Consider the following 27,146-nt stretch of genomic DNA (forward strand, 5'->3'; position numbering starts at 1 on the left):
GTCAGCAGAATAGCTGGGGCTGAAATGCAGGGTTTCTGTGCCAGAGCCTGCTACACCCTCTCCCCACCTCCTGCTTCCTGTGGCGCCAAGAGCCAGTTACAGAAATTCAGAGCTGAAGGGACTAAAGGCCATCGGATTCAACCTCCCCATTTTACAGATTAAGGAACTCAGCACCAAAAAGGGTAAGTACCCCATCAAGAAGCAGAGCCTGGACTTCCCCGCCGACAGCCCCAACCCCCCGGACACCATGACACGACACACTGGTACCCAAACACCCGCTCCCTGTAACGCCCTGCCACAGGGCCGGAAGGAGCGGCCCGTGAGCTCAATATTTCCCTCTGTAGACTCACACAGGCCCACTGAACTGGGACTATTTTTTAAGAGCGACAAGGTCATTCTCAGCAATAGTTCATTAAAAAAAAAAAAAATCACAAACATGTAATATGTGAAAATTAAGAGGATTTTTATTGACTTTTATATGTTCTTGGAGAAAACCACTCACATGTAAAAGCTTGACATTTGATATGAGATTTATTCACACTTTATTTTGACATAAATTCTTTAATCTGGAGGTCAGACATAATTTTTCATTTCAACAGGACTTTCACATTAGTCACAAAATTGGCATACTAGAGTAAAAAACTAAATCAAACAAAGCCAAAGTGTGCAGCTCTATGCCGATTTACATCTCAACATGCACCACCCTCATACCCGATCCTGGAAGCATCTGCTGTGAGCTTACTGAAGTAACAACCACAGAATGTCTGAGGTCACAAATGATTGTTTACAAAATAAAACCTCTTTTCCTGGGGCTACTCGTTTTGTTATAGAAAAATATTACAAATAAAAATTAGTGCTATTCAAGGTGTTCATTTCAAAGTCACATATGATACACACATTCAAGCCATTTCCCCCCCCCCTCATGTAAAGACGTCACAAAACATGATGTGGAGACTGAGTTACTGATTAAATATAGTTGACAACCACTACCAGCTTAGTAATGACACACTGTTTACTATGCCAATATTAAAAATGAGTGAATGAGAACATTTTCAGGTATTCGGTACACTCATAATTTGTTCCTAATCTGAGACTCAGAAAAAATGCTAGAGAAACAAAATTTATATTTCTTCCTGATACAAGAAATTTGTCTAAAAATCTGTAATTATAAAACAGATTTGCTTTTTATAAAGAAATGGCTAACTTTTTTCCATGGCTAGATTCTCATTTGGAGATGATCAGATTTTAATTTGGGCCCTCGCTTCCTGGAGGGCGGGGAGGGGTGGCTCGGTGGTGTAAGGCAGGGATGTCGGAGGACTACAGAGCGCTGGTACAGTCAGCCCGGCGGCAGGAGTTTCCCTTCTTGTGATGATGTAAATTGTAAAGAAAAGAGGTCTCTTACAAGCTATATACAGCGGTTTACACTTCAGTGTTTCTTTTTCACTTGATATACAGTTCAAATTAATTTATGACAAGTACTTGTCACATCACTTATGTAGGCACATCTAAATCCTGTAGCTTTACTGGAGGGGTGAGGTCTTCTGTGGGATCATGATTCTGGATTCCATTTCCTGAATAAGTGGGACTGAAAACAAGGATCAAGATTACCGGGCTTATTCTTTTCTAGACAGATTACAGGAGATCTACATTAACAGATAGGTTGCTGAGAATGTTCAGAAGACATGCTGCTTGAAATCAGAATAGAGTGTTCGAATATTTAGGACTGACCTCGGGTGGAAAATACACAACCTAACGGTAGACCAGCTAGCATCCTGGAAGATGTTACTAAAATTAAGACATCTGGTTGGGAGATGTGTTTCACTTGTAGGAAATTAGAAAAGTCCACATCGTGAGAAAAAGGGTGCTTTCTCAAAAGGTTCTCTTAACTGAAATAAAATTTATACAAAAACAAGTAATATCCTGTAATAAAGGGACAAACACACTGCACTTGGAAGACTGTCACTGCTGACTAGTAAAACAGGTCTCTGGAAGCTGATGAAAGTAAGAATCAGCAGCAGAGTCACATAGTTTTATTGACTAAAAAGACAAGATAGTAGTTATTTTCCAGAACAAACTACTCTTTGATTTTCTTGGTAGTATACAGGCTTAAATGTACCTGACATGCACCAGGGGTGGTACTTATTAACTGCGCTGGTATCTCTGGGTAGTATTCAGCCTGGTTGTTTTCTGCTAAAAAATCAAGCAACTAGGATTTCATGGTATGTATGTATGTGGGTACACGTGCACTGGTGTACATGTGTGTGCACACGCACACACATGTACGTATAGAAGGTCTAAATTATCAAAGTCTCAAAATTTTAAATTGCCATATTATAAAGTTTTGGAGAATGGACAATTTTGCTGAGAAAGGGAAAGCTTAGAAAAGAATTTGTTTCATAAATTTTCAGAGAATACAGAACTGTACCAAAAAAGGTAATGTCAAATTTACAACATACAAGGGTCTGAAAACTGTACCAGACAACATATGTACTTGAAAGAATAAATACTCTCTATTGAAAAAAAGTCACATAACTATGAAAAATCTATTTCCCTATCCCCTCAACCTTATGATTCATTATCCCTAGAGCGACATACTATTTAAAAATATACGTTAGCTTCTGGGTGAAAGAATGTAAAACAAACCGACGAGAAAAACGAAATGTCGTACACCTATTAAAATATTACCTGTGTAATACACCAGCTCCTCCCAGCCATGTTTATGCCATGCTGCGTTCCGTATGTCTTCCCTGCTCTGAAGATCCCTGTAAGCTTAAAAAAAAGCCACATGGAAGAATTAAGACTTAAACCAAAGCGTGGAGGGTGTAGCTCAGTGGTAGAGCGCATGCTTAGCATGCATGAGGTCCTGGGTTCAATCTCCAGTATCTCCATTAAATAAATAAATAAACCTAATTACTGTCCTCCCCACCTAAATTTTAAAAAGACTTAAACCAAACATGATGCCCCAGGTTCTACTAGTACAGTTGGCCTTCCACACTGGGGGACTGATTGGTTCCAGGACCCGCCACAGATACCAAAATCCGCAGTTGCTCAAGTTCCATACTGAAATAGTCACAGACATCTCTGTGTCCATGGTTCCACATCCTTGGATTCAACCAACTGTGGATTGTGTAGTACGGTATTTACTGAAAAAACCTGCAGATAAGTGGACCCATGAAGTTCAAACCCATGTTGTTCAAGGGTCAACTGTATATCCATTAAGTGTTGATCAGCTGCTCATCTAATTTTCTCAGAGAGCTTACAGAGCTCCCTCGACTTAAGATGGGGTTACAGTCCCAATAAACCCATCGTAAGTTGAAAACATTGTAAATCAAAAATGTGTTTAACACATCTAACCTACCAGATCATCCTAGCTTAGCCTCACCTAACTGAAACGTGCTCAGAACGCTTACCTTAGCCTACAATGGGGCAAAATCATCTGACACAAAGCCTATTTTATAATAAGGTACTGACTAGCTCATGTACTTTATTGAACACTGCACTGAAAATGAAAACCAGAAGGGCTGTCTGGGTACAGAATGGTTGTTAAGTGTATCTCGGTTGTTTACCCTGTGATCGCGGGGCTGCCTGGGAGCTACCCAGCATCACGGGACAGTATCTGACTGTGTATCGCTAGCCCAGGAACAGATCAAAGTTCAAAATTCGAAGTACAGTTTCTACAGAATGTGGATCACTTTTGCACCATCGTAAGATTGAAAAACTGTAAGTTGAATCATCCTAAGTCACGGACCATCTATACCTTGGGAATTTAGTACTAAGCTGGGATAATTGTGAGCTGGTTATTCTGAACAAAAGTATGTTGGGCCTTGTGGGAGAAGTGAAACAGTCTGCTCTCAAGTTTTACAGTCTAGTGGATCTGAGACACACCTTTACAAACCAAGTGAGCTTCCTCAGTAACATGTTAAATCCATAACCAGAAACTGTCAGATTATAGACAAGAAAATACTAGGTTCAATTTTTCTCAACATACATAAAGCACTAGAACACCTGGGGGAGGGACTGTGCACTGCAGTGGACAAAAAGTCTCAACAGGGAAGATGGAGCTGATGAGGGAGAGCTGCCCTGAAGGTGTGATGTGACCAAGGGGGTCTTCAAAGTTGAAAAGGACATTTTGTCATCGACACGCAGGAACGGGAGAGAGAGGCACTCTGGGTGGAGGGAAGAGCCTGGGCAAAGGGTCAGGGTCCTTGGGGTCATGAGTACAGCTCAGGTATCCCTTGGGGTCATGAGTACAGCTCAGGTGCCTTGGTTTCTGATTCCCAACCTGTGCCAGATCCTCCCAAACGCCTACTAGGGAATCTCCTCCTATAGGCATCTGCTGGGGGGGTCTCTGAGTGTCAGCCGAGACACGAGTGTCTGCTTCTGTTTTGGGGCTTCCTCCTCTTAAAAGAAGACCTACCAAACCCTGGGGGCCTAGCAATTTGACCATCTAAAGACAAAATTTCTCTCTTCTACTAGTAATGGAGTGTAAATTCCAGGCTCCTTTCCCCAGAGTCCTGTCTGGACATGCTACGGGCACTGCTGTGAACCAAGTGTACGTGCGGCCTGCCCTCCGCCTGGAGCCAAGGCCCTGGGCTCCCATCTGGACAGAGGGCCGCCAGGGCGGCTGCGCAGGGGCCACCCTCAGAGGCCCCTCCAGGCTGAGGAAGGGGAGGGATCTGTCTTTCCACAGTTTATATCCTTTGGACAGACCATATGCTATTTAAAAAACAATAATAAAAACTACTTCATTCCTACTGCAAACCCATAAAGGTTAAATTATATTTAGTATAACCTCAAAAGGTAGGGACACCAACACATTTTTAAAAGATCCATTTGCAAATCTACTATGTTTGAAAACTCTGATACTTAGGAGGTCAAACCTTGGCGGGTTAGAAAGCCGCTCCCTAGAACAGCGCCGCCCCCGATACCCGGGGAGCGGAGGCCGCTCGCGGTCTCAGCCGTCCACGCAGTTTCACTCCCTCAGATGCCAGGGAAGCCCAGGCTGTGCGGCTGAGGTGTGCAGGGCCTGGCAGGGGTCTGGATGGGGTCTCTTCCCCAGGCCCTGCGGGTTTGCAGGGGAGGGCTCGGGAGCACAACGTGAAAATGACTTTTCTTCCCTCTACTCACCCATTCAGACCCAGGTCCCCAGCAGGCCCCCTCCATTCAGCCCGTCAGCACGACTGGTAGTCTTCTGAGCAGTTTTCATAATTTCCTGTGTCTCCATCACTTCCAGCCCGTCCTTCCCCCATTACCTGTCAGTCTCGTCTAGATATTCCACCTTCTGCTGACTTCCCCCAATACGTAACTTTCTACCCCTCTATGTGTCAGGAGTACACCCACGGTAACTCGAGGTCGTGCGCGCCACTCAGGTTTGCATTCTCACTTGTCAGACGGGTCACCTGGTCCCCAAACCTCCCGCTAGCCCAGCAGGCAGACAACACTGCAGCGCGTGATGAGACCAAACAGGGCAAACCAACACCTCAGTTAACTACTATGGTTTGGAAATGAGTCACGCTTTTCATCTTTTTAATTTTAATAACCATTTACAAATGTGCCCACAAGGTACTAAGCTGTCACTGAGACCCAGCTCCTGTTCCAACAGGGAGACAAGCCACCACTGTGACCACACACAACACCAGGCTCTGGGGGCTCAGTGGGACAGTGACGTTCACTTGGGGACCAGTGGGACCATCTGAGTCAGGCCCCGAAAAACACAAAGAAGATGCCAAACCAAAGTGGGTGGGGAAGGAAAAGGCGGGAGAAGGGCGTCTGGACATGGAGCCAGATGCAGGTGGGCAGTGGGCGCTCGGGGACCTCCTCTCCAGGTGAAACGCAGGACCAGCTCGGAGGGGGCGGCGGGGCGGCAGGGCGTTCCGCTCAGGGAGGCGGGGACTCTGGGAAAGGTGCTGTTGCTTTATCGTCTTCCGTCTCCTGGGGCTGCTCGCGTCACCTCTCATCCCGCTCTCACGCCCACTAGCTGCCAACACGCCACGAGTCTGTGGCCCTTTCACCACTGACCTCGTCTGTTCCAGGTGGCCCGGCACCTGCCTTCCATCTGGGACGGTCTGGATCGGCTACAGTGTTTAATGCTCTTGACATGAAACACGCTTTACTGCCCGGGACAACCTACTTACCGATGAACTTTGAAATCCCAGGAACACAAAAATGAAGGGAAAAAAACATACCCCAAAGATGATGCACCATATACAGCTGCCCAATCTGAGAGAAGAATCCTCCGACGGCTTCATTCCCGTCCTGCCTGAAGCGGATGGCACGAGCCCTGCAAGAGAAGAAACAAAGTTCAGACACTGAACCAGGTATGTTAAAAAAACCCACCAGTGTGTGTCCTCCATACTCAGCGCAAGTTGTTCAGAACGAAGGATAATTTTTAAATTATCGAATGCATTAGAAAGTTATTTTAATGTACATGAGATGTAAATGTACCTTTCTGTAGCTGTATTAGTCATCTTTGTGAGAAGTGGAAAGTAATTGATAACTATAAAAACAACATGAGGATACATGGTTGCACTGCTGATTCTTGACGTGAAGTCAAGAAAATTGGCAGAGGATAGGACCTGTCAACTTGAAAAGAGTTGCTGTCCCCAGACTACACCGAGAGAAAGTGAAGGAATTCTGGATCCTAGGACACCCAAGATGCCACAGGGACCTTCCCTCAAGAATGGGGCTTAAAACAAAGATGACAGAAGCACACCTTTAAAGCAGCTGCAGACAGTAAACTCTGAGAAACATGCAAGCTCTCTGATCCACAGGGGGGACTCTGCGACCCTGGGACAGCACATGGGAGAACCACGGAAGTGAGCTTCCTGGCAATACACCGTCACTACCACCGCTGTCCAGACTGAAGCTGCCTCTTTCCCCTTTACCTGAGCAAACTGGTAGAAAAATAAGTAACAAGTGGCATTCATTATGTACTATGTGTGCAGGAAGGTGTGTATATACGTGTGTCAACATGTATAATATGAAATTGTCATTAAGTTGGTTAAAAATTAGCACTTGTCTCAAACTTTGCTTTGTAAGATTTCCTGCTACAAAAGGTATCAGCTCTTTAAACACCTTCTTTCATATTTGCACCAGAACTTTATATTTAGTCATGCACCTGAAATCCCAAACAAGTTGTAAAAACCTGTATGTTTTTCCAAAAGCAGTTTTCTAGATTCAAAGTTGAAAATGAAGGAAGCAGCTTCAAGTATATAGGGAGGTCACAGCCTGAGCCTCGCAGGAGACTCCAGGCCACACGCTGCCCAGTGCATTGGCATCAATTCTGCCCAGGCTTTGGTCTGCTGTCTCAGTCACAGCAGGGTCCCGGAGTGGACAGGACTTGGGAAGATATATTCATTCTAATTCATTTAAAAGAGCTGGAGGCTGTGAACAAGGGTATCAATCTACTAGTATCCACAGGGAGAGACAAGATACTTGAGTTGGCCTGACCAGTGCATTCTCTTCTTAGAGTAAACGGCATAGGAACTGAATCAGAACATCTCAAAGTGGGGTGAGGAGTCAGAGCAAGGGCGGCCTGCGGGGGTGGGGGGAGCAGGAAGCCAGGCTCCTGAGGACCGCTGTACACACCTCAGCTCTCATTCACCAGGTGTTCAGCTCCGTGAAGGGAACCCACGCTCTCCGGTTTTTCTGTGGTGAAGGAGGGATCTCTCGCTATTGCCCCCCAGGTTACCTCCAAAGGGATGTTAACTTCTTTAAGCTTACTTTTAATATTAAATGATCATAATCTTCACAGAAATTACAAATCTGATTAGTAATTATTGAAATTAACCAAATCACTTTAACGTGCATTCTAACTGAAAGGGAAAAAAAAAAGCCTAAGTTTCATCCACAGTGATAAATATTCAGGATTGTTCATTTCATTCTGGATTTTTCTCATTCACTTACAGTAGGCAAAGAAAACATACCTGCCTTAGCCTGGAAATAATCAGAAGCACGTACTGAAGAGAAGATCACCATCTTATATAGTTACCTATGTGCCAAAATATAAACTGAATGCTGAACTGGCTTTATAAATAATTTTAAAACCTCAGTACTTCCTTATGGATTCCATGGTGGGCAAGTCTCCATTAGTAACATGGAAAAGTAGACCTGAGCGAGCCTATTCTGTGGGCAACTAAATTCTTACACGTACCCTAAATTCCTCAATGAAATGGTGCCTACAGTAATAGTATACAATCAAATATGTATTTATCAGGTTTCAAATGAAAAGGAATTCTACCTTGTATTACTTAGCCTTTGATGACCTAAGAAGAAAAGATTCACCAGACAAAAAGATCACAGAACTGTTTTTTTTTTTTTTGAGGTAGAAGAGAACTTAGGAATAAATTATCTAGTCCAAAGCAAGAAATATCATTAATTGAAAAAAGCAGAACATATATAAATTGAAAGTAAGTAAAAAGTCACGGTTCTCGACAGTCTCTTCAATAAGTGGTGCTGGGAAAACCAGACAGCTACTCGTACAAGACTGAAACGAGAACATTCTCTAACACCATATACAAAAATAAACTCAAAGAGATTTAAATGTAAGACCAAATACTGTAAAACTCCTAGAGGAAAACATAGGGAGAACACTCTTGTGCATAAATCACAGCACTGTATTTTTTGAACCAGCTCCTGGAATAATGGAAATAAAAGCAAAAATAAACAAATGGGATCTAATTAAACTTAAAAGCTTTTAAAAACTTTTGCAAAGCTAAGGATACCATCAACAAAATGAAAAGACAACCTACAGAATGGGAGAAAATATTTGCAAATGATGTGACCGGCAAGGGACTGATTTCCAAAGTATACAAACAGCTCATACACCTTAATATCAAAAAAAATGCAACCCAATCAAAAAATGGACATTAGACCTAAATAGACATTGCTCCAAAGAAGACAGACAGCCAACAAACACATGAAAAGAGGCTCAACATCACTAATTGTTAGAGAAATGCAAATCAAAACTACAATGAGATATCACCTCATACCAGTCAGAACGGCCATTATCAAAAAGTCTACAAACGATAAATGCTGGGAAGCGTGCAGAGAAAAACGAATCTTTTTACACTGTTGGTGGGAATGTAAACTGGTGCAGCCACTATGGGGGACAGTATGGAGAGAACTTAAAAAACTAAAAATAGACTTGCCATATGATCCAGCAATCCCACACCTGGGCATATATCTGGAGAAAAATATAATTCAAAAAGATACATGCACCTCAATGTTCACAGCAGCACTATTTAGCCAAGACATGGAAGCAAACTAAATGTTCATCAATAGATGACTGGATAAAGATGTGGTGTGTAAGGTATATGTATGTATGTATGTATGCGTGTGTGTGTGTGTATATATATATATATATATACACACATGGAATACTGCTCAGCCAAAAAAAAAAGAATAAAATAATGCCATTTGTAGCAACATGAATGGACCTGGAGACAGTCATTCTAAGTGAAGCCAGAAAGAGAAAGAAAAATGCCATATGACATCGCTTATATGTGGAATCTAAAAAAGGACACAAATGGACTTATCTACAAAACAGAAACAGACTCACAGACATAGAGAACAAACTTATGGTTACCAGGGGATAGAGGGGGTGGGAAGGGATGAACTGGGAATTTGAAAACTGCACCTCTAGAGGGGTGATGGAAATGTTAGCTATCTTGATTGTGGCTGTGGTTTCACTGGTATATACGTTTATCAAAATTCATCAAATTGTACACCTGAATTACATATAGTTTACTGTACGGGAACCATACCCCAATAAAGGTGTTAAAAAAATAAAGTGCCATTGAACGTGAGAAAAAAAAAAGGAAAAAAAAAGGTCACAGTTCTCCTTTTCCAAAGTGGCTGTACCATTTTACATTCTCAACAGCAGCGTACAAAGGTACCAATTCATCTACAACTTCATCAGCACTTGCTGCACCGTCCATTGTTACAGCCATCCCCGTAGGCACGAGGTGGCATCTCACTGAGGTTTACTCTCCACCTCCATCAGGACTAAGGATGTTGAGCACTTTTTCATGTGCTTATTAGGCATTTATAGAACTCCTCTGAGGAAATGTCTATTCAAATTCTTTGCCCATTAAAAATTTTTTTTTCAGATTTATGATTTTATTCTTTATCGTGGAAAAAAAACACCTACTGTGAAATTTGCCTCAACCATTTTCAACTGTCCAGGTCAGCAGTGCCAAGTATATTCACATTGTTGTGCAACAGATCTCTAGAACTTTTTCATCTTGCAAAACCGAAACACCATACCCACTAAACACCAACCCCCCTCCAGCTAGCCCCTAGAAACCACCTTTTCATTTTCTGCTTTAGGAACTTTGTATTAGTGGAGTCATACAGAATTTGTCCTTTGTGACTGGTTTATTTTGTAATGTTCTCAAGGTTCACCCTGCATGTGGTAGGATTTCCTTTTTAAAGGCTGCATAATCTTCCATAGTATGTATATGCCACAATTTTTTTTACTGTTTTTTTTTTTTTAAACATATTTTCATCTTTGGATTGATATTTGGGTTGCTTCCATCTCTTACCTACTGTGAACACTGCTGTGATGAACATGGGTGTGCAAATCTCTCTGAGATGTTGCTTTGAATTTTTCTGAATATATAACAAGAAGCAGGATAGCTGGGTCATACAGTAGTGCTATTTTTAATGTTTTGAAGAGCCTCTGTACTGTCTTCCATACTGGCTGCACCATTTTATATTCCTACCTACAGTGCACAAGGATTCCAATTTCTCTGTATCTTCACCAACATTTCTTATTTTCCGTCCTTTTGACAACGGCCCTCCTAAAGGCTATGAGATGGATGGTATCTAATTGTCATTTTGATTTGCATTTCTCTCATGATTAGTGATGCTGAACATCTTTTCCTATGCTTTTTGGCTATTTGTGTATCTTTGGAGAATTGTCTATTCAAGTCCTTTGGCCACTTTTAAATTGGGTTATTTATGTTCTTGTTATTGAGTTGTAGGATTTCTGTATATATTCAAGATACGAGTCCTTTATCACATCTGTGATCTGCAAAATTTTCTCCCAGCCTGTGACTTGTCTTTTAATTTTAAAAATTGTATCCTTTGAAATACAAAAGCTTTTAATTTTGATGAATTATAATTTATCAATTTTTTTTTATGGATTGTGATTTTGGTGTTGTATCTAAGAACTCTGCCTAATGCTAGGTCACAAAGATTTTCTCTCATGTTTTCTTCTGAAAGTGTTGTATTTTAGCTCTTGCATTTAGGTCTACAGTTCATTTTCAGGTAATTTTTGTATATAATGTGAGCTAGGGGGTCTAAATTCTGCTTTTTGCAAGGATATCCAGTTGTCTCAGGAACCTTTGATGAAAAGACTCTCTGTCCCCACTGAAGTGCCTTGGTACATTTGTCAAAAGCCAACTGCTCACATCCGTGAGAACTTCTTTCTTGTCTTTCAGTTCTAGTCCATTGATCCATGTCTGTCCTTATACCAGTACCACGCTATCTTGATTACTCTAGCTTTGTAGTCAATTTTTAAATCGAGATGTGTGAGCCCTCCAACTTTGTTCCTCCTTTTCAAGGTTGTTTTAGCTATTCTGGGGCCTTTGCATTTCTAAAGGCTGCTGGGATTTTGACTGGGATTCTGCCGAATCTACAGATCAGTTTGGGGAAAAATTGGTATTTTGCTAATTAAACTAAGAAGAAAAAAAGAAGCAGTCATATCATTGTGGTGCTCTGTTTATGTGACAAAAGCAGTATTTCAGAAAACATAATATCCAAGAAGAATATGAAGTAACCTCATGCAACACTGGGGTTTTGTTTAAAAAAAAGTCCTTATCTTAGAGATATATGCTAGAATATTTACAGATGAAATGGTATGTTGTCTGGGACTTGCTTCTGAATACTCTGGGTTGGGGGACTTAGACCTAAGCAAGACTGGCCACATGCTGATAATTACTAAAGCTAAGTAATGGGCGTGGAAGGGGGGACCTATGGTATTATTCTCTTTAGTTCTGTATATAGTTGAAAAAATTCATAATACAAATATGTTAAACAAAATAACAGTCTAGTATCAAATCATGACATCATTCCCAGATTTTAGTTCTAGAATTAACACTATGGCCTAAAATAATCTATTTATAAGGCTTACAAACTCACAATTTGGTAATATACTCACCAGTAATTGCCCCATTCAATCATGGTTCCTGGCTGAAAAGAGATTTGGATTTGGTTTGTTAGTTCTTCTGTGAAGAAATATGGAAACAGCAGTATAAGAAATATCAAATGGCAAGATTAACTTAAAAATTAACTTTTAATAAAGGGAGATCTAACAAATTTAAAAAAAAGGTAACAAAGTAATACGTTCACTGTGTCCATACCTACCCCTCAGTGGGAGGGACAGCCTACAGTTTCATCTAAGATGATGACGTGCACACAGCGTGAGAGGTAAGTCATCCAACTACGGGTATGAAAACCGCAGTCAGGCCCATCCTCCAGAGGTACTGAAGTCATGACTGACGTGTTAGTACCCATTCAGACTTTACTGTGACATTTTAAAACAATCCCACTTAAGTAAACCTAGCAAGGATATCCCTTGATTTTTTTCCTAGTATAATACTGCGCAATAGAACACTGAGGTCTACTGACACATATTCCTTTTAACCACGTTGCTATCTGGGCCTTTCCTTTTAGTAGTCACTTAGTAGGTCAGTATCTAGAAAGTCAAACAAATAGGGCTCCCCTGTCCTCTTAGGGTGCTACATAACGTGCGCAACAGTCACACGCGCATTAGCTGCTCCAGTTCAATGACAACAGATGCTATATAATCTACCTGGTCCTGCATTTTAGGTCTTTCCTCTTAAAAAACAGGAACATTATGTGGAAAATGTCAAATAATAAATGGTATGTGTAAGATTATAAAAAACCAACAAGCTTAGCAGAAGAGAAGGAATGAAAAAGAAAGATTACAACAAAGGACCGGACGGGGAGAATACATGCCAAACACACGTCACACAGCGTGCCCGGCGCCCGCGGTCTGCTCAGCAGCAGGCGTGCACGTTCCCGCGCACGGAGGACGAGGGGATGGCTAACCCCCACTTCAGCACTTACTCGGAGCTGGTAAGATCGGAGCTCATATATATTCGGTCCTGACCGTGGGACAGGCTCATTCCAGAAGCTGAACTCCAGCAGCAGCTGATTCCTCCTTGAGAGCAGCATGTTGCTTCTCGCCTTGCGGAACTCTACAAATTCCTGTGAGTGAAAAAGTGTGCTCATGAAATCTTCTAATACTTATATATAAACCCTGGTAACATTTATGTTCCTCCTCTGACGGAATACTATTACAAACAGGGTCCAGTGGGCCTGAGGCCATCCCAGTTTACATCTTGTTGAACTGGTATAATGACTATAGCATCCCCTTCACTCCCAAAAGCGTCCAGGTTTAGATGACAAACCACACAGTCATTCTAATTATTTAAATGACAACGTAAACACATTTAATTTCCTACGTTTTCAGGTTCTCCCAACAGTGTTTGACAGCGTACTAATGGAGGTGACAAGAAGACCTCACAGCATCAGATAACCCCAAAGCCATTTATATATGGACTAGGAACCTACACAAAAGGTTTTCTTTCCTAATAAGGTGTGGCTGTTAAAATCTTCTCCATTAACACACACCTGTTAGTGAAAGGAGGGGCGGACAGCAAAGTCAGCCCAGGTAAAGGAGGCGTGGCTGGCAGCTCCGCGACAGGTAAGTGTTAGGTGCTCACAGCTGGCTGTGTCTGTGGTGCTGACTTACCGGTTTCAAAGTACCAGCTAATCAGTTTCAAAGTAAAACTGACTTTCACAATAAGAACTGTTATTTTAATAGTGTTACAACTGGTTACTCTACGTTTAAATACAACCTCAAGAGTCCAAATAATAACATTTTTACCGTAAAAAACTAACAGTTCACTAACAGAAACTGATGACAGAAAAGAGTCACTTAATTCTGTACTAATATCTACTACATCGTTAGTCTGAACAAGCAAACATTTTTCAAGATTACCTGATTTTCTCTGAGTTTACTCATGACCTCCGTGAGGGCTGGATAGCCTCCTTCATACCTCCAGAGGTGAACTGAAATACATTTTTAGAAGGTAACATACATTTAGACTTTCATGATACTCTTATCTTGAAAATGCTCCAGATATGCACAATGCTAACACAGCACAAAACTACAGTGTGCCATGTGTTGGCCCCTGAGTCACACCATCAAGTTTCAATAAGAGATTCAAATATGAAAAATTTTTTAAAAAGGAGTTTTTGCAATGAATTACTGGAGATACTACTTTAACTAGAAGACTAGACTGAGACTTTGAAAGCTTTGATTATAAAAACAAGCATTACGTTAAGAATCAGTTAAGTAATTACAGTCAAGGCTTAAGGAACAAGTGTTTATTCCAAAGACTTCTGCTTCCTACCAGCTTGATCCTGCTCGCCATACCACGTGTTCCAAGTCCCCACCAAAGTACAAGGGTAATGTTTGTCTTCATGAATCTTTGGCAACACCTCTTGACTTAAAGAGAAGAAACAGCAACACTAATTAAACAACCAACAAAATTATTCCAGGTGGACAACAGATGATCAATAAAGGATCTATTCTGTGTTCTGACAACTGACCTCAGAATACATTACAATAAAAATGATGTGCAGAATTACCCTTTTAGCTGAATTCTGTTGTACTCTGACATCCCGCTTATCAGAAGCTTAGGTGACTGACACCTCAGCTCTCTACAACGGTGGTAAGGAACTCAAGCATAGTGATAAAAATGATAAAGAAGAGCCAATGGTTCCCAAATTCCTAGTCTACTATTTGCTGTTTCAGGAGGAAAAAAAAAAAAGCACTTAGGAATGGTGAGGTTTATAAAGGCTAAGTCCTGCTGGTTCCAAAGATAGGAAGAATGAGAGAAATGGGAACAGTAGAAAAAGAAGGCGGAAGAAGAAAAGGGCCGAAAGTAATGTGCAGAGAAGGGGAGAGAGCAGAAGCAGCCTGGAAGGCAGAGGATGAGCAGGCCTCGAGGAGGAAGACAACGGAGCCGGAACCCAGCACGGGCTGGAAGCAACCCCACCCCAACAGTCCCAAGGGCGTCAACGTGGCAGAAGCAGCCAAACGAAAGATACAACGTGAATCATAAATTCACTTCTACTCAATGCAACCGGCTGAGGGGATCTGAAAGATCTCACATAATCTCACACTGGACATACCCATGACCACTGACTGGACACGGTCATGGCCGTGTGTTAATCTGACAGAGGTGTCACAGCCTGGTTCCGTGGAGCCCTTCTTATAGCACAGGCTCTAACGGACAGGGAAAGGCAAAGGGGAGAGGCACACTGTGTAGGACCAAGAGCAAAGCTGAGACCTGCAGGCTGTTTGAATAAATTATGAGTATAATACAGACTCAACAATGGATGCAAAAAGATCTCAAGGGTCAGGAATGGAACCTGTTCAAATTATTTGCTGAAACCCAGCAATACCAAGCTAATTATCAGCACCAGATGCTGGGACACCAGGATTGGGCATATGAACAGTTAAGAGAAAAGCTCTGAATGGTCTTCAGTCTAACTGAAAACTCAAAAATGTTTCTGTGACCCAATACAATGATCAAACCACATGTATTTTTTGAAGGGCAGCACTGACTTTAAAAATTTAGATCTGATACTAAATCTATCTGCTGTATGACCCCTGAACGTTCAGAAATAACATGGGGTTGACAGAAATGGGGGTGGGGAAAGATGGATTATGTTAGGGAGAGGGAAATGGGCTTCCTTTCTGCCACATGACTTGAGTGGGAGGCAAACAACCCAGAACTGGAGCCCGGCGGTGGGGTGTGGAGATGGATGTCTGTACAGAAGACCCAGGTGAACCGAGGCTGTAAGGTCGGGAGCACTTGCACAAGGAGCTTGATGGGTTGGGCAGAACCTCATTATTTGGGCTCCTAAAAATCGGGTAAGAGTTAAGTTTTTATGTACTGGAAACAGGGAGCTGCTGAAAGTTTCAGAGAGGAGAAAAGAGAACTCAAGCAGATCACTGTGACGAACGTTTAGGTAACGGACTGCAGCGGGGTGGGGCACAGGTACAGCGTCAAGCCCAGAGGGCAGTCAGAAGGACACGGGCCTCAGCAGGCCTAGAGAGGGAGCTGGAGGGGGAACAAGCACAGAGAAACAACAAACACAGCAAGTGAAGAACGCGCAGCCCTTAGGGACCAACTCATCACAAAAAACTACGGAAAGAGTCAAAACCACGGGGCGCGCCACACATGGGGAAACTGGGAGGGCAAGGTGAGTCTACACATTGAGTGTGAAGGGAGAGCAAGACATCCAAATAGAAATATGAACAGACAGCCAGAAATCTGGGGCAGGAGATGAAGCGACAAAAGCAGGGCAGAAAAGATAATCCATTCAGAAAATTTTCATTTTATGAGAAAAGATTCAGAAAAAAGCATCTGCTTCGTTTTAGGGCATTTTTTTAAATAAAGAGAACTGTGCTGAGGTGAGTGAGAAACTATGCTAAGGTTACATTTCACGAACCACCTCCAAAAATAAAACAACAAAAGTTTTTTTTTTTTTTTTTTTGCTTCTGAAAGTTAACCTGATTCTGGTGACAAAATCATTTGCTTTCTCATGAAAGCAGCAGACATGAAAGGTGAAGAAAATGCTTTTAAATTATATTTGCTGACAATTGATCATTAAAACGCTATTTCTATTAACTTAAGAACCGATGCACTTAAATCTCTTTAAAGTTAATAAATTCTACAAGAGCACATGGAATTCACATCATATGAGAATCTGCTGGAGGGACCCGAATCCTGGGAACGGAAGATTTGGGAAGAAATGGTGGCTACAATCTACCACAGAAGGGGCTCTCACATGGTGGTGCTACTTAGGGGTAAAACTGGAAACAATGGAGGTCACAGCTCTAACTCCTAACACTGGAAGCTGCCCAGAGATGGAAGATACGGATGTATTTAAGCAGAGGCAGCAGTCAGGAGGGGCTGCAGTCTGGATGGGCAGACAGGCTAGACAGCCCTGCAAGGTTCCTTCCAACCTTAGGAGTCTAGTACCATCCCCAGTCTGACAGCCTGTGTGATGACTTAGCTGACTGAGTGCCTAAAATCAAAACGCCCTTGGTAATCCCACGCAGAGCTCAATTTAAGAGTCTCTGAGCTTTAAGAAGTGGTGTGAATGTGCCTGCTCTGCTCTCAAGGGTTAGCTCGATCAACAGATACTAAAAGTGTTATTTTTCCCCAAGTAAAGGATAGTTTGGTATACACACCAAATTTTGTTGTATGCTTCTAGGCATTCCGGTTTAACATTGTGAACTGAAACAAAAGAAAATTCAACGATAAACTTACGAACAGAGGGAAAAAAGTCAACTATGAAGATAGCAAACCTATGACTCACACTGTAATTTGTACAGACTGCTTGTTTCCTTTTTGGCTAGGAGATTAGAGTGAGCATCTTTTCTTGGATCAACTTTCCGGACAAATAAGGATTTTAACCAGCTGTCTTCTCGAGGTCTGTTATTGGAAGATGTCAATCTCCTATGGAATAACAAACGCAAAAACGTGAGCTTCATCAGAGGGAGAGATTTCAGCGTCTCTAGGTTGTGTCGCGTAGTACGCTGTTTTCATCAATTCATCAACCCATTCAGCCGACACGCCTTGAGCAAGTATCCTAGAAGCTGGGATACCACATGCCCACCTTCCATCCCGACAGCGTGCACTCTAAACGCAAAGTGGGGAAGTAACTTCAGGCGCTCCTGGGGGAGTTCTCACGTTTATCTCTGCAACTTCCGCTACGTGTTCTTCCTCCCTTCAAATCTTCAACATTGGAAGAACACACACGGAAACCTAGAGCAGTCAAATTCACAGAGAAAGAAATAGAATGATGGGTGGCTAGGGATAAAGGGGTAAGGAGCTCCAGTTTGGGAAGATGAAAAGGTTCTGGAGGTGGATGGCGGTGATGCTTGTATAATAACGAGAGTGTGATAAACGCCACAGAACTGTGCACTTAGAGGGCTAAAATGGCCATGCTTATGCTATGTACCCTACCACAATAAAAAATGTGGGAAGAAATATACTTAAAATTAAAGGATTACTTTAAAAAAATTACTTTACCCCTAAACTAACCTTAGAATCAAGATTTTTAACGGTCACAAAAACCTAAGAATACAGACTTCATTAACATATAAATAACTAGTTAATTTTCATCTTATTGCTGCATTTCTACTATACATGCTATCAGAAAGTGAGGATAAATGTGACTGAAGTAACAAACTACACTTCACCTGTGAAATTTTAAGTGCATGTTTAACTCCCACATGCCTGCTAGTGGGATGACAAATTTGCGGAACCTCCCTAGAGGGCAGTGTGGCATTATCTATATCGAAATTATAACTGCATAGGCCTTTCGGCCCAATAATTGCACTTGAACTTATGTCCTACAGGCAGCTATATTTAGACAGGCGCACAGATCCAAATGCAGGAGAGCCTTCCTTATTACTGCCTTGTTTCCAGTTTGTTCCTGATACAGGCAATTTGGAATCCATTAATGGGGACTGGTTAAATTAACCGAGGCATATCCAAAATCATGCACGGATACATGGTTGGTCTCTCTAAGATGAATTATGCAGAAAAAGCAGGCACAGGACAGGACCACAAGCACAAAGTGAACTGCTAACAGTGATGACATCTAGGGAATGCGACTGGGCTTGGGGTGGGAGTAGAGATTTTCCACTTTCGCAGAATAACCTTCTGGACCATTTGAGAATTTTCCACATATGTATATTATTTTTATACTTAAAATTAGCTAAAATACCTAGAAGTGCAAGTTTAGAAACTCTTTTATGGGTAAGGTATACAGGTATACATAACCTGAGAACAAGATTTTAAAAATTAAAACCTGGTCAAGATTTATCCTCTTCTTAACTTCACATAACCACAATCAGACGACAAACCGCGTCCCTTCTTCTCCACTTTAATTCAGATTCATGTACAGTAAAGTCACTCTTCTTTGGACATACAGTTCTACAAGTTTTGACAAATGCACATAAACTCATGTAACCACCACCACAGTAGGGGATGCAACAGTTCCTTTACCCCCTAAAATTCCTCCTCCTATAATCAGCTCTTCCAGCTGCATGCAACCACTGATCTGTTCTACGTTCCTGTAGTTTGCCTTTTCCAGAATGTCTTATGTATGGAATCACACAGGATGGAGCCTTTTGAGTCTGTGCCCAGTGTTTCTGCATGATCCCTTGTATAGCTGATGACCATCCCCTCTGGCCAGGACTATCACAGCACACTCTTTATTGTTTTGATCTTTAATTGACATCCACATAAATGATCTCTCCCGTCCTCTGCTAGATCACACCAAAGGCGGTGATATGCTAGGACTAGGTAATAATATGCAAGTGACCAATATAAGTGCTCAGATCTTATCCAGTGCTTCAAAAGGAGGTCGGGCTGCTGACAGGCCAGGGGGAGCATTTTCTGGGGGCTCTCTCAGACACATTAGATGGTTTTCTACAGATTCCTTTCAATCTGCTTAACAGGCGTGCTTAAGAACACAGATACCACAAAGCAAACATAAGGGGAAAAGAGAGTGACCTCAGGTATTGAGGAAGGGGAGTTTAAACAAGAGGCAAGGAAAACTCTCATGAGATGAATATGTGGATTCCACATTAAATAATACAAAGTCCTATTCTTATTCAACTATGGTGCATTAGAAATTTTAGAATTCTAAATTTCACGTGTTACAATGGCAACCTTTTTCTTTTTTTTGCTTACAAAGTCAACTTGCTGCTTTAATTAACAAACATTACAGAGCCATTTTCTCCCATTATGTTCTTTTCACTTAAAAACCAATTCATAGGATCACAAATAGCTAAAAACCAGATAAAGACTTTTTTTGACTGATGGAAGCTTACAAATATATAAACATCTAATATCCAAATATGAAATTAATGATAAAACATTTTCTGTAAATACAGTAATGATCAAGAAATATAAAAGCATTTTTTCCAAGTCTTTCAAGATTAAAAAGCAGCAGGCTTATACTGAATAAGCAAAATAACACTACCAGTATATGTAATTTTTCTTGTAAGTGCACAGCACAAAAATGTATAGTCCTAAGTGGTATTTGTAAAATGAAGTTGGAAATTCTTCCATTTTGCTTTAATTATATATTAAAATTCCTTAGAATTAAGGAAACTGTTAATGGTGGTATCCCCGAAGGAAGGACAGGATTAAACTGGGAGAGACACAGCTTTCTCCAGAGAACATCTATACTGACCGTGGTTTTCACTTTTGTACATTTTTAAGTACACGTTTAACCTCATACCTCAGGAAACACACTTTTAAAGCACATAGGACAGCACCCGATTAACAGTAGAAGATTAAAAATCTTTTTAAACTACTTAAAAAAACCTTTTAAAATTAAAAGCAATAATATCTAAAAACTATTAGCCCTTTAGCAAAAACCAAAATCATTCTTTTTTTTTTTTTTTTTTTTTTTTAGTTGGTTAGTTTTTTGGCTTTAGGGGAAGGAGGTAATTATTTAGATGGAAATACTGGGGATTGAACCCAGGACTTCATGCATGCTAAGCATGTGCTCTACCACTTGAGCTATACCCTCCTCCATCTCTGTTTTCAATTCATTCTTCGGTTCTATAAACTAATTCTGAAGAAGGCAATTCTCCAAACGAATCATGGTAAAATTTATTTCAATAAAAATACAAACATTTTGTCAATTTGTTTAAAATGTTTCAAGCACACCACATTTTGGAATATTTGCTTGAATAATATTATGAAGTAACATGGCAGGCATATAAAATTAGTGCTATACAAAGTAGAAAGTTTTAAGATTTATTACTAGGACTTTGTATAATTCCTGTTTTTTCTTTGTTTTAGATTTTAAATTTACCAAACAGAGATTGTGTTCAAAAAATTTTTTTTCGATTAAATACATTTTAAGAGTTCAGGAATAACAATTACGAACAAGTAGGAGTGGGGCACAATAAGTTTCTAAAAATATCAGCACTGGGGAATTTCACTAAGAAGTACTCACCAAAGCAACCACTACTAATAGTTCTTAATGGATCTTTTCAGAAATGCATAGATAAGCATGCGCACACATGTTGATATTTAATACTTTACAAGATAAGAGAACATAATAAAGATTTATTGGCAGACTAAATCTGGAGGGGAAAAAAATCCAAATTTTTCTCTTCCTCTTTAGAATGTAAGGGGATTACAAATGAGAAAGCACATGCTTCCTGCTAGGCACTGGACTAGGCAGGTTGTTTAAGGTCATCTCATTTAATCCTTGGAACAATCTAGCAATGTAGGTATTGTTGTATTTCATTTTAAGGATTGGCTCACAGAGTTTACACAATCTGAGCAAAGAAGTGGCAAGATAAAAATCAAATCCAGATCTAACTATACATTTCAAAATATTTCCACTAATAAGGGATGCCTCCCCCACATAAATCTCCCCAAGTGGATGTTCATTCCATGTTTTAATAATACCAGAGGGATTTACTTTAGGCCAGGTAAAATGAAGTGAGGGGTGGGACACTTTGTAAACTAAAGATTAACCTAAGAAACAGTCAACATCACAGGACACACACAAGAACCTCAGTGTTGTTTGCTTGTCAAATTTGGGCAGCAATTGTCTTGACAAATGAAAAACAGACTAGCCCAGTGTTAGCCTCACCTGACCATCGAACTCATATCTTCCGAGTGGCAGGTGACCAAAGTGCCTCACGTGCCCAGTCCATCTAGCTGTCCAAGCTGAATCATGGAAAAGGGTAGAAGTGGCCATGCCAACAGCTGTCAGGGTGATAAGACCTGGATGGACGATCCTTACTGAGGGACAAATACCATGATCAGCTGTCTTTATAACATCACATAAGCATTGCGTGGCACTTTACAGAGGGTGGGGTGGAGGGCAGCACATCCTGCAAAACACTAGACTTTCAACAGAGTAAGCGTTGCGTGCCTGGCTCGGTGGATATAAAGATGAACCAGATGCCTTGCCTGCCCGGCCTCATGGGAAAAACCTCCTGGTAAACAGCTGAAGCAGTCACGGACATTAGAGACTCACACACACACTGTGGGAACCAGGGGGGAATGAACAGTCTTGGCCTTGGCCTTGGTCTGCAAGGAGTGGGAGGGACTCCAGTGGAGACAGTCCAGCTCTGTCTTGGAGGACAAGCAAGACAGGTGGACAAAGCTGGTGATAATTCCAGTCAAAGGGAACAACATGTTCAGGGCTGCGGAGTTGTGAAGCTGTATGGTGTATTTCTGGAACAGCAAAGAGTTCAGGGAGACAAGAGAACACGGTGTGGGAGAACAGGGGAAGAGACCACGGGAGTGCAAGGGGGGCGGGAGGCTGGGCTCCCATGCACCATGCCTGTCAGCTGGACTTTATCCGGTACCTGGTGCAATGCTCGCAAGTTCTCAGAAAAGATCTAAGTGGAAAAAGCAGCCTGGCAGTGGTGCGGTGGGCGGACTGCATGCAGCAAGAAGGGCAAGGAACACGGGTCCCTGGTGGGCTGCCCAGCCCAGCAGCACCAGGCACAAAGGAGGCATTCGGTGCCTACTGGATGGACCAAAAGATGGTCATGGGTTAAGATGATAACAAAAGGGATGATGGGGAAAGAATACATTCAAAAGACATTGCTGAGGTGAAAAGGAGAAGACTTGGGCCCTGATTAGGTGTACAAGACGGTGTTTTGGTTTAGTTGGAGCAAATTATGGAAGAGAAATACATTTAACATCGAGACCATAGGAGGCAGCAGTGGTTTAAGTGGCTTTGGTCATTTGATCACCAAATACCAACTGACTGCGCACCGTACGTGCCAGGCACTGGGCCAGGCAGAGGATACAAAGATGAATAAGCTTGGCCCTGACTTCAGAGCTGGTGGGAGCAGTCAAACATGATCACAACCCAAGGAAGAGGAAGCAGGCTCTCCATGGAGACAGGGTACGGCGGGGGTGGGGGCAGAGGAAGTGGAGTCTGGGTCGGCCTGAGGGGGACATGGACCAACTCTCTGAAGAGGCACTTGCTGAGCTGAGGACATGAAAGATGGAGAGCGGTTTGTCAGGGTGATGCCCATGGGAGGAAGGACATCCTAGGATGCAGAACTCTACTCTTGGCCAAAGCAGGAGTGTGTGAATATGGCTGAGGGCAAAGGGAGGGGACTGAAGGGCTGGAGCCAAAGAAGAGTCTGGCATTAAAGCAAGAAGCTACAAGAATCCCCTCCCCACCACCAACCCGCCTGCTAACCCCAATCAATCTGTCTTCCCCAATAGCTGCTAGAGAGAGCTATTCCCTAACTTCATTTTTTAAAAACTTCACAGATGATGAAAGGACAGTATAATGAAGGCCTCTATGCCCTCATCTAGATGGAAAATAAACATTTTATCATCTTTAGTCTTTATATATACATATTTGCTTTTTTATCTTTACCAAACCATTTGAAACTAGAGTGCAGACATAATGACCCTCCATCTCTAAATACATGCATGCATCTCCTAAGAACAAGGACAAAACCATGACACTAATGTCACATCTAAGGAAAATAGTGATTCTAAATCTAATATCCACCCCACATTAAAATGTCCCCAATATCCCCCCAAATTTTTTTTAGAGGTTTTCTTGGTAGGGGTGGGATGGAAGGGATGAGAGATTAGTCACGGTTCGTGTCATAGAGCTCTTTCTAGTAGGAAAACGTCCTGCTCAGATTCTTTAGTTGTCCCCCTCACCAGTGGCTTCAAGTCCACGCTCTTTGTAGGAATTCAGCCCAGATATGCTGCCAGAGATGAGCTGGGGGAGTGTGGATACAGAGGGTGGAGTCCAGACATGCTGGAGGCAGAACTAACAGGTCAAGCAACTGAGTAGATGGGCTTAGGGAAGACTTTCTGGCCTGGACCACTAAATGGAAAATGTTCCATTACTGGGGGGAAACACCCAGGAGAAGCAAGGAGGCTTTGCAGGAGGAAGATGAGTTAAATTCTGGGTACACAGCCTGTTCTGGCACCTGTGGGACACGAGTGCAATGTTCCATAAGCGGCTGAGTGGAGGGCCTGGCACTGGGCAGAGCTAAGTCAGATGTGCTGGCAAGTTAAGTCTCCCAGGGAAGACTTCCTTGTTCCCCTCTGAAACCACTAATGCAAGGTCACCCACAGCACCCCTGCTGGCAAACGCGGTTTTCTTCTGTTGTCTTACTTAACCTTTTAGCGGCATCAGGCATAGCTGAACCCCTCCCTCCTTGAATCACCTCTCCTGGGCACTGACCCACAACAATGACCTCACAGCTGCCCCTTCTCAGTCTCCCTTGCTGCCTCTTTCCTACATCCAGCCTGTAAATGTCAACACATCCCAGGACCTGTTTCTCAGCTCCTTCTCTATCCTCAATCTCATCCATTCCTGTAGTTTAAAAAGCATTTTATTATGAAAAATTTCAAATACAAAACAGTATATTGAAACCCATGGATCTGTCAACATTTTGCATTCCTATATGTTGACAACTCTCAGATGGTGTCCAGACATCTCCTTTAAGGAGTCATGCAGGTCCAGTCAGCCAACTGCCTACTTGGCCTTTCCATCTGAATAGCTGACAGCCATCTCAAACTTCGTCAGGCTCAAAACTGCCCTGGATCCGCCCCCCTCCCCACCCCACATCTGTTCCTCCTCCTCTGAATTACTAGCAAGCTCCTAGATGGCAGGCACCTGGTGCACCTCATTCACTGAGGTTTCCCAGCAGCACCTGGCACGTGCTGGGCACTCTGACCTACGGAACAAACAACTCTCAGTAAATAGAACCAGCATCCATCCTGTTGGCTATTAACTACCCTGGTCCTGTCCTCTTTTCGAAGTCAGATGGAACTTTTAGAAACATACATCGGATCATGTCACACTAGAGTTTATACCTTTAAATGTCTTCCATGGCTCTCAGAATAAAATCCAAGTTCTCTAAATGGCTTTTAAGGCCTGGAATTACCCGGCCCCTGCTCCTCTCCACCTGTCCTTTGCTGTCCCTTCATTCCTGCCTCCTAGATTTTTCTGGGGTTTCCCAGCACACCTGACTTCTCCCATTCAGGGCTCTCATGGACACGGACCCTTAGGTCTCAGCTGAATGTCACCTTCTCAGAGAGGCCTTCTATGACCTCATGCTGGAGGTTCCCTGATTTCCTCCCACGACACCTACCTTGATCTGTAAATTCATATGGGTTTTCACCTCTGCCATGACCATGGCAATTATGCTCAGTTCCAGAGCTTCAAAGACATCATACATTCACTATTTGATAGAATTAATGAATTAACCAGGTCTAGACTGAGTCCTAAAGAACACCTTACAGTTAAGGCAGACAAGAGCCCAAGAAGGAGCCGTCAGAAGGGACAGGGGACCTGAGAGAATAATCAAAGAACCAACAGACTGTATACAGACAGGGACTCCAGGGGCAAGAGCATTTGGCCCCAGCAGGAAGTGGGGGTACTGGGTGGACCCAGGTCCGAATCTCCAGTTTACTTGCTTCAAGTGACCTTGGGCACTTTAGGTGAACACCTTCAATATCAGCTGTCTTTTTTGCAAAGAATAGAAGTTTAAATCACCTGTGTGAAAAAATAAAACAGTAGATACGCAGTAACAGAATAAAAATGAAAGGAGGTTGATCTGTTAAACCTGGAAACATAAACATCAAATTTGGAAACACAAGTTGAGCTTCAGTTCTGGGAAGGGCGCTGGGCCGGAAGCCTGAAAAACTTGGGTTCAAATGCCTTTTCCAGCCATGCGTCTCAAGCTCTTTGAGGTTCCTTCTCATCCCTAAAATGCAGATCCTCTTACTTACTTAAAATTGCTAATAGGATTACATTAAATAAGCCATATCATATAAAGCTCCTTCGCCTATGTTAAGAGTTTAACAAATAGGTAGTTCTTTCCTTCTTCATTTTTAAGTACCAACTGTTTTTTTTTCTACAGGCTCACAATTTAATTAAAATCAAACAAAAAGGTAAAATTTAAATTACCCAATGTAATGAAACCGACAAAGCAAATCGACGTGTAAGTTAGTACGGGCTTTGGTTTTTCATTTTGGAAAATGGGACATGGCTATGTCAGCGATGGATCCAAAAAACCGAATATTTCATCCAATGAGGGCAGGAAAAAAAGTTTAAACTGAACTCAACGGCTACCTAGTGCTGATAATTGTACATAATTTGGATCCACTACCTACTTTTAAATGCAAGTCAACGACTGTTCGTAGGGCTGAGACGGCTTCACTAATTCCCCGACCTTCACCGGGGCGACGCGTTACTACGTTTCTTCCTCACAGCAACCTAGGTGAGTGGTGTGTCTACTGCCATTTGCAGATGCAGACACAGGCTTTGCGCGGGCGGGAAGCGTTCTCAGGAAGTCAGGCGGGAGCCCCTGGGGGCCAAGTTCAGGGCCTGCGGCCTCAGCCGCGCACCCGCCGCTGGGCCAGGGCTCCGGGTCGCGCCGGGTCAAGGTCCTGCAGGCCGGGCCGGCACGGCGGGCGGACGTGGTTCCGGAGCCGAGGGCCATTCCGGCCGTGACCTTGAGCCTAGCCCGCCAGGCTGGCGCTCCCACCCTGCCGCGGTTCCGGCTCGCCCCACCGTGCCGACTGCGGCCTTGGTCCCGCCGCCCCGCAGCCGGGGCGGCCCTGCCCCGTGGGAGCGCGCCCGGGCCGGGGCGGTGACCCGCGCCGGGGACCCCGCGCCCTCCGCCCCGCGGCGGCCCCTCCCTGGCCGCTCCCGGAAAGGGCGGCGCTGCTCACCGGAGCCTGGGCAGGAGGCTGCAGGGGGCGGCCCGCTGCAGGAGGCCACCGGCCGAAGCCGCTCTGCCGGCGCGCAGCACTCGGGCCGCCATCTTGCTCCGGCGCCTCGACTCCCACCACCCGGGCCTCCGCTGACGCCGCCGCCGCCGCCGCGACCCCTCCCCCGACCGGGCCCGCGGAGATGGGGGCGGGGCGGGGCGGGGCGGGGCAGGGCGCACGGCCGCTGCAGTGCAGGGCGCGGCCGCCAGGGGGAGCGGGGCGCGTGGCCGCGGAGGCCGGGTCTACTGTGCGTCCCGGCGCCGAGGTTCCGCCGCTGCG

The 27,146-nt window shown here is 43.2% G+C and overlaps 1 protein-coding gene across 4 annotated transcripts; it reads right to left on the bottom strand.

The window, feature by feature from the left end:
- Positions 1-442: 442 nt before the first annotated feature.
- NIPSNAP2 (nipsnap homolog 2) lies at positions 443-27,012 on the bottom strand. 4 transcript variants are annotated; one of them, XM_074346018.1, is made up of 10 exons: positions 26,829-27,011; positions 17,431-17,570; positions 17,303-17,348; positions 14,448-14,542; positions 14,033-14,103; positions 13,096-13,236; positions 12,164-12,195; positions 6,186-6,280; positions 2,686-2,762; positions 443-1,585 (listed from the first exon to the last, which is right to left on the bottom strand). In XM_074346018.1, the coding sequence occupies exons 1-10, from the start codon at positions 26,918-26,920 to the stop codon at positions 1,550-1,552; spliced, it is 825 nt and encodes a 274-aa protein (XP_074202119.1). In that variant the 5' UTR covers positions 26,921-27,011; the 3' UTR covers positions 443-1,549. The 4 variants fall into 4 exon arrangements, with proteins under 4 accessions (XP_074202119.1, XP_074202118.1, XP_074202121.1 ...); XM_074346017.1 differs by having other exon boundaries at positions 2,686-2,769; positions 26,829-27,008; XM_074346019.1 differs by lacking the exons at positions 443-1,585; positions 2,686-2,762 and adding an exon at positions 5,510-6,074 and having other exon boundaries at positions 26,829-27,012.
- Positions 27,013-27,146: the final 134 nt, after the last annotated feature.

The sequence above is a fragment of the Camelus bactrianus genome, chromosome 18, assembly GCF_048773025.1.
Source record: "Camelus bactrianus isolate YW-2024 breed Bactrian camel chromosome 18, ASM4877302v1, whole genome shotgun sequence".
Taxonomy (NCBI): Eukaryota; Metazoa; Chordata; class Mammalia; order Artiodactyla; family Camelidae; genus Camelus; species Camelus bactrianus.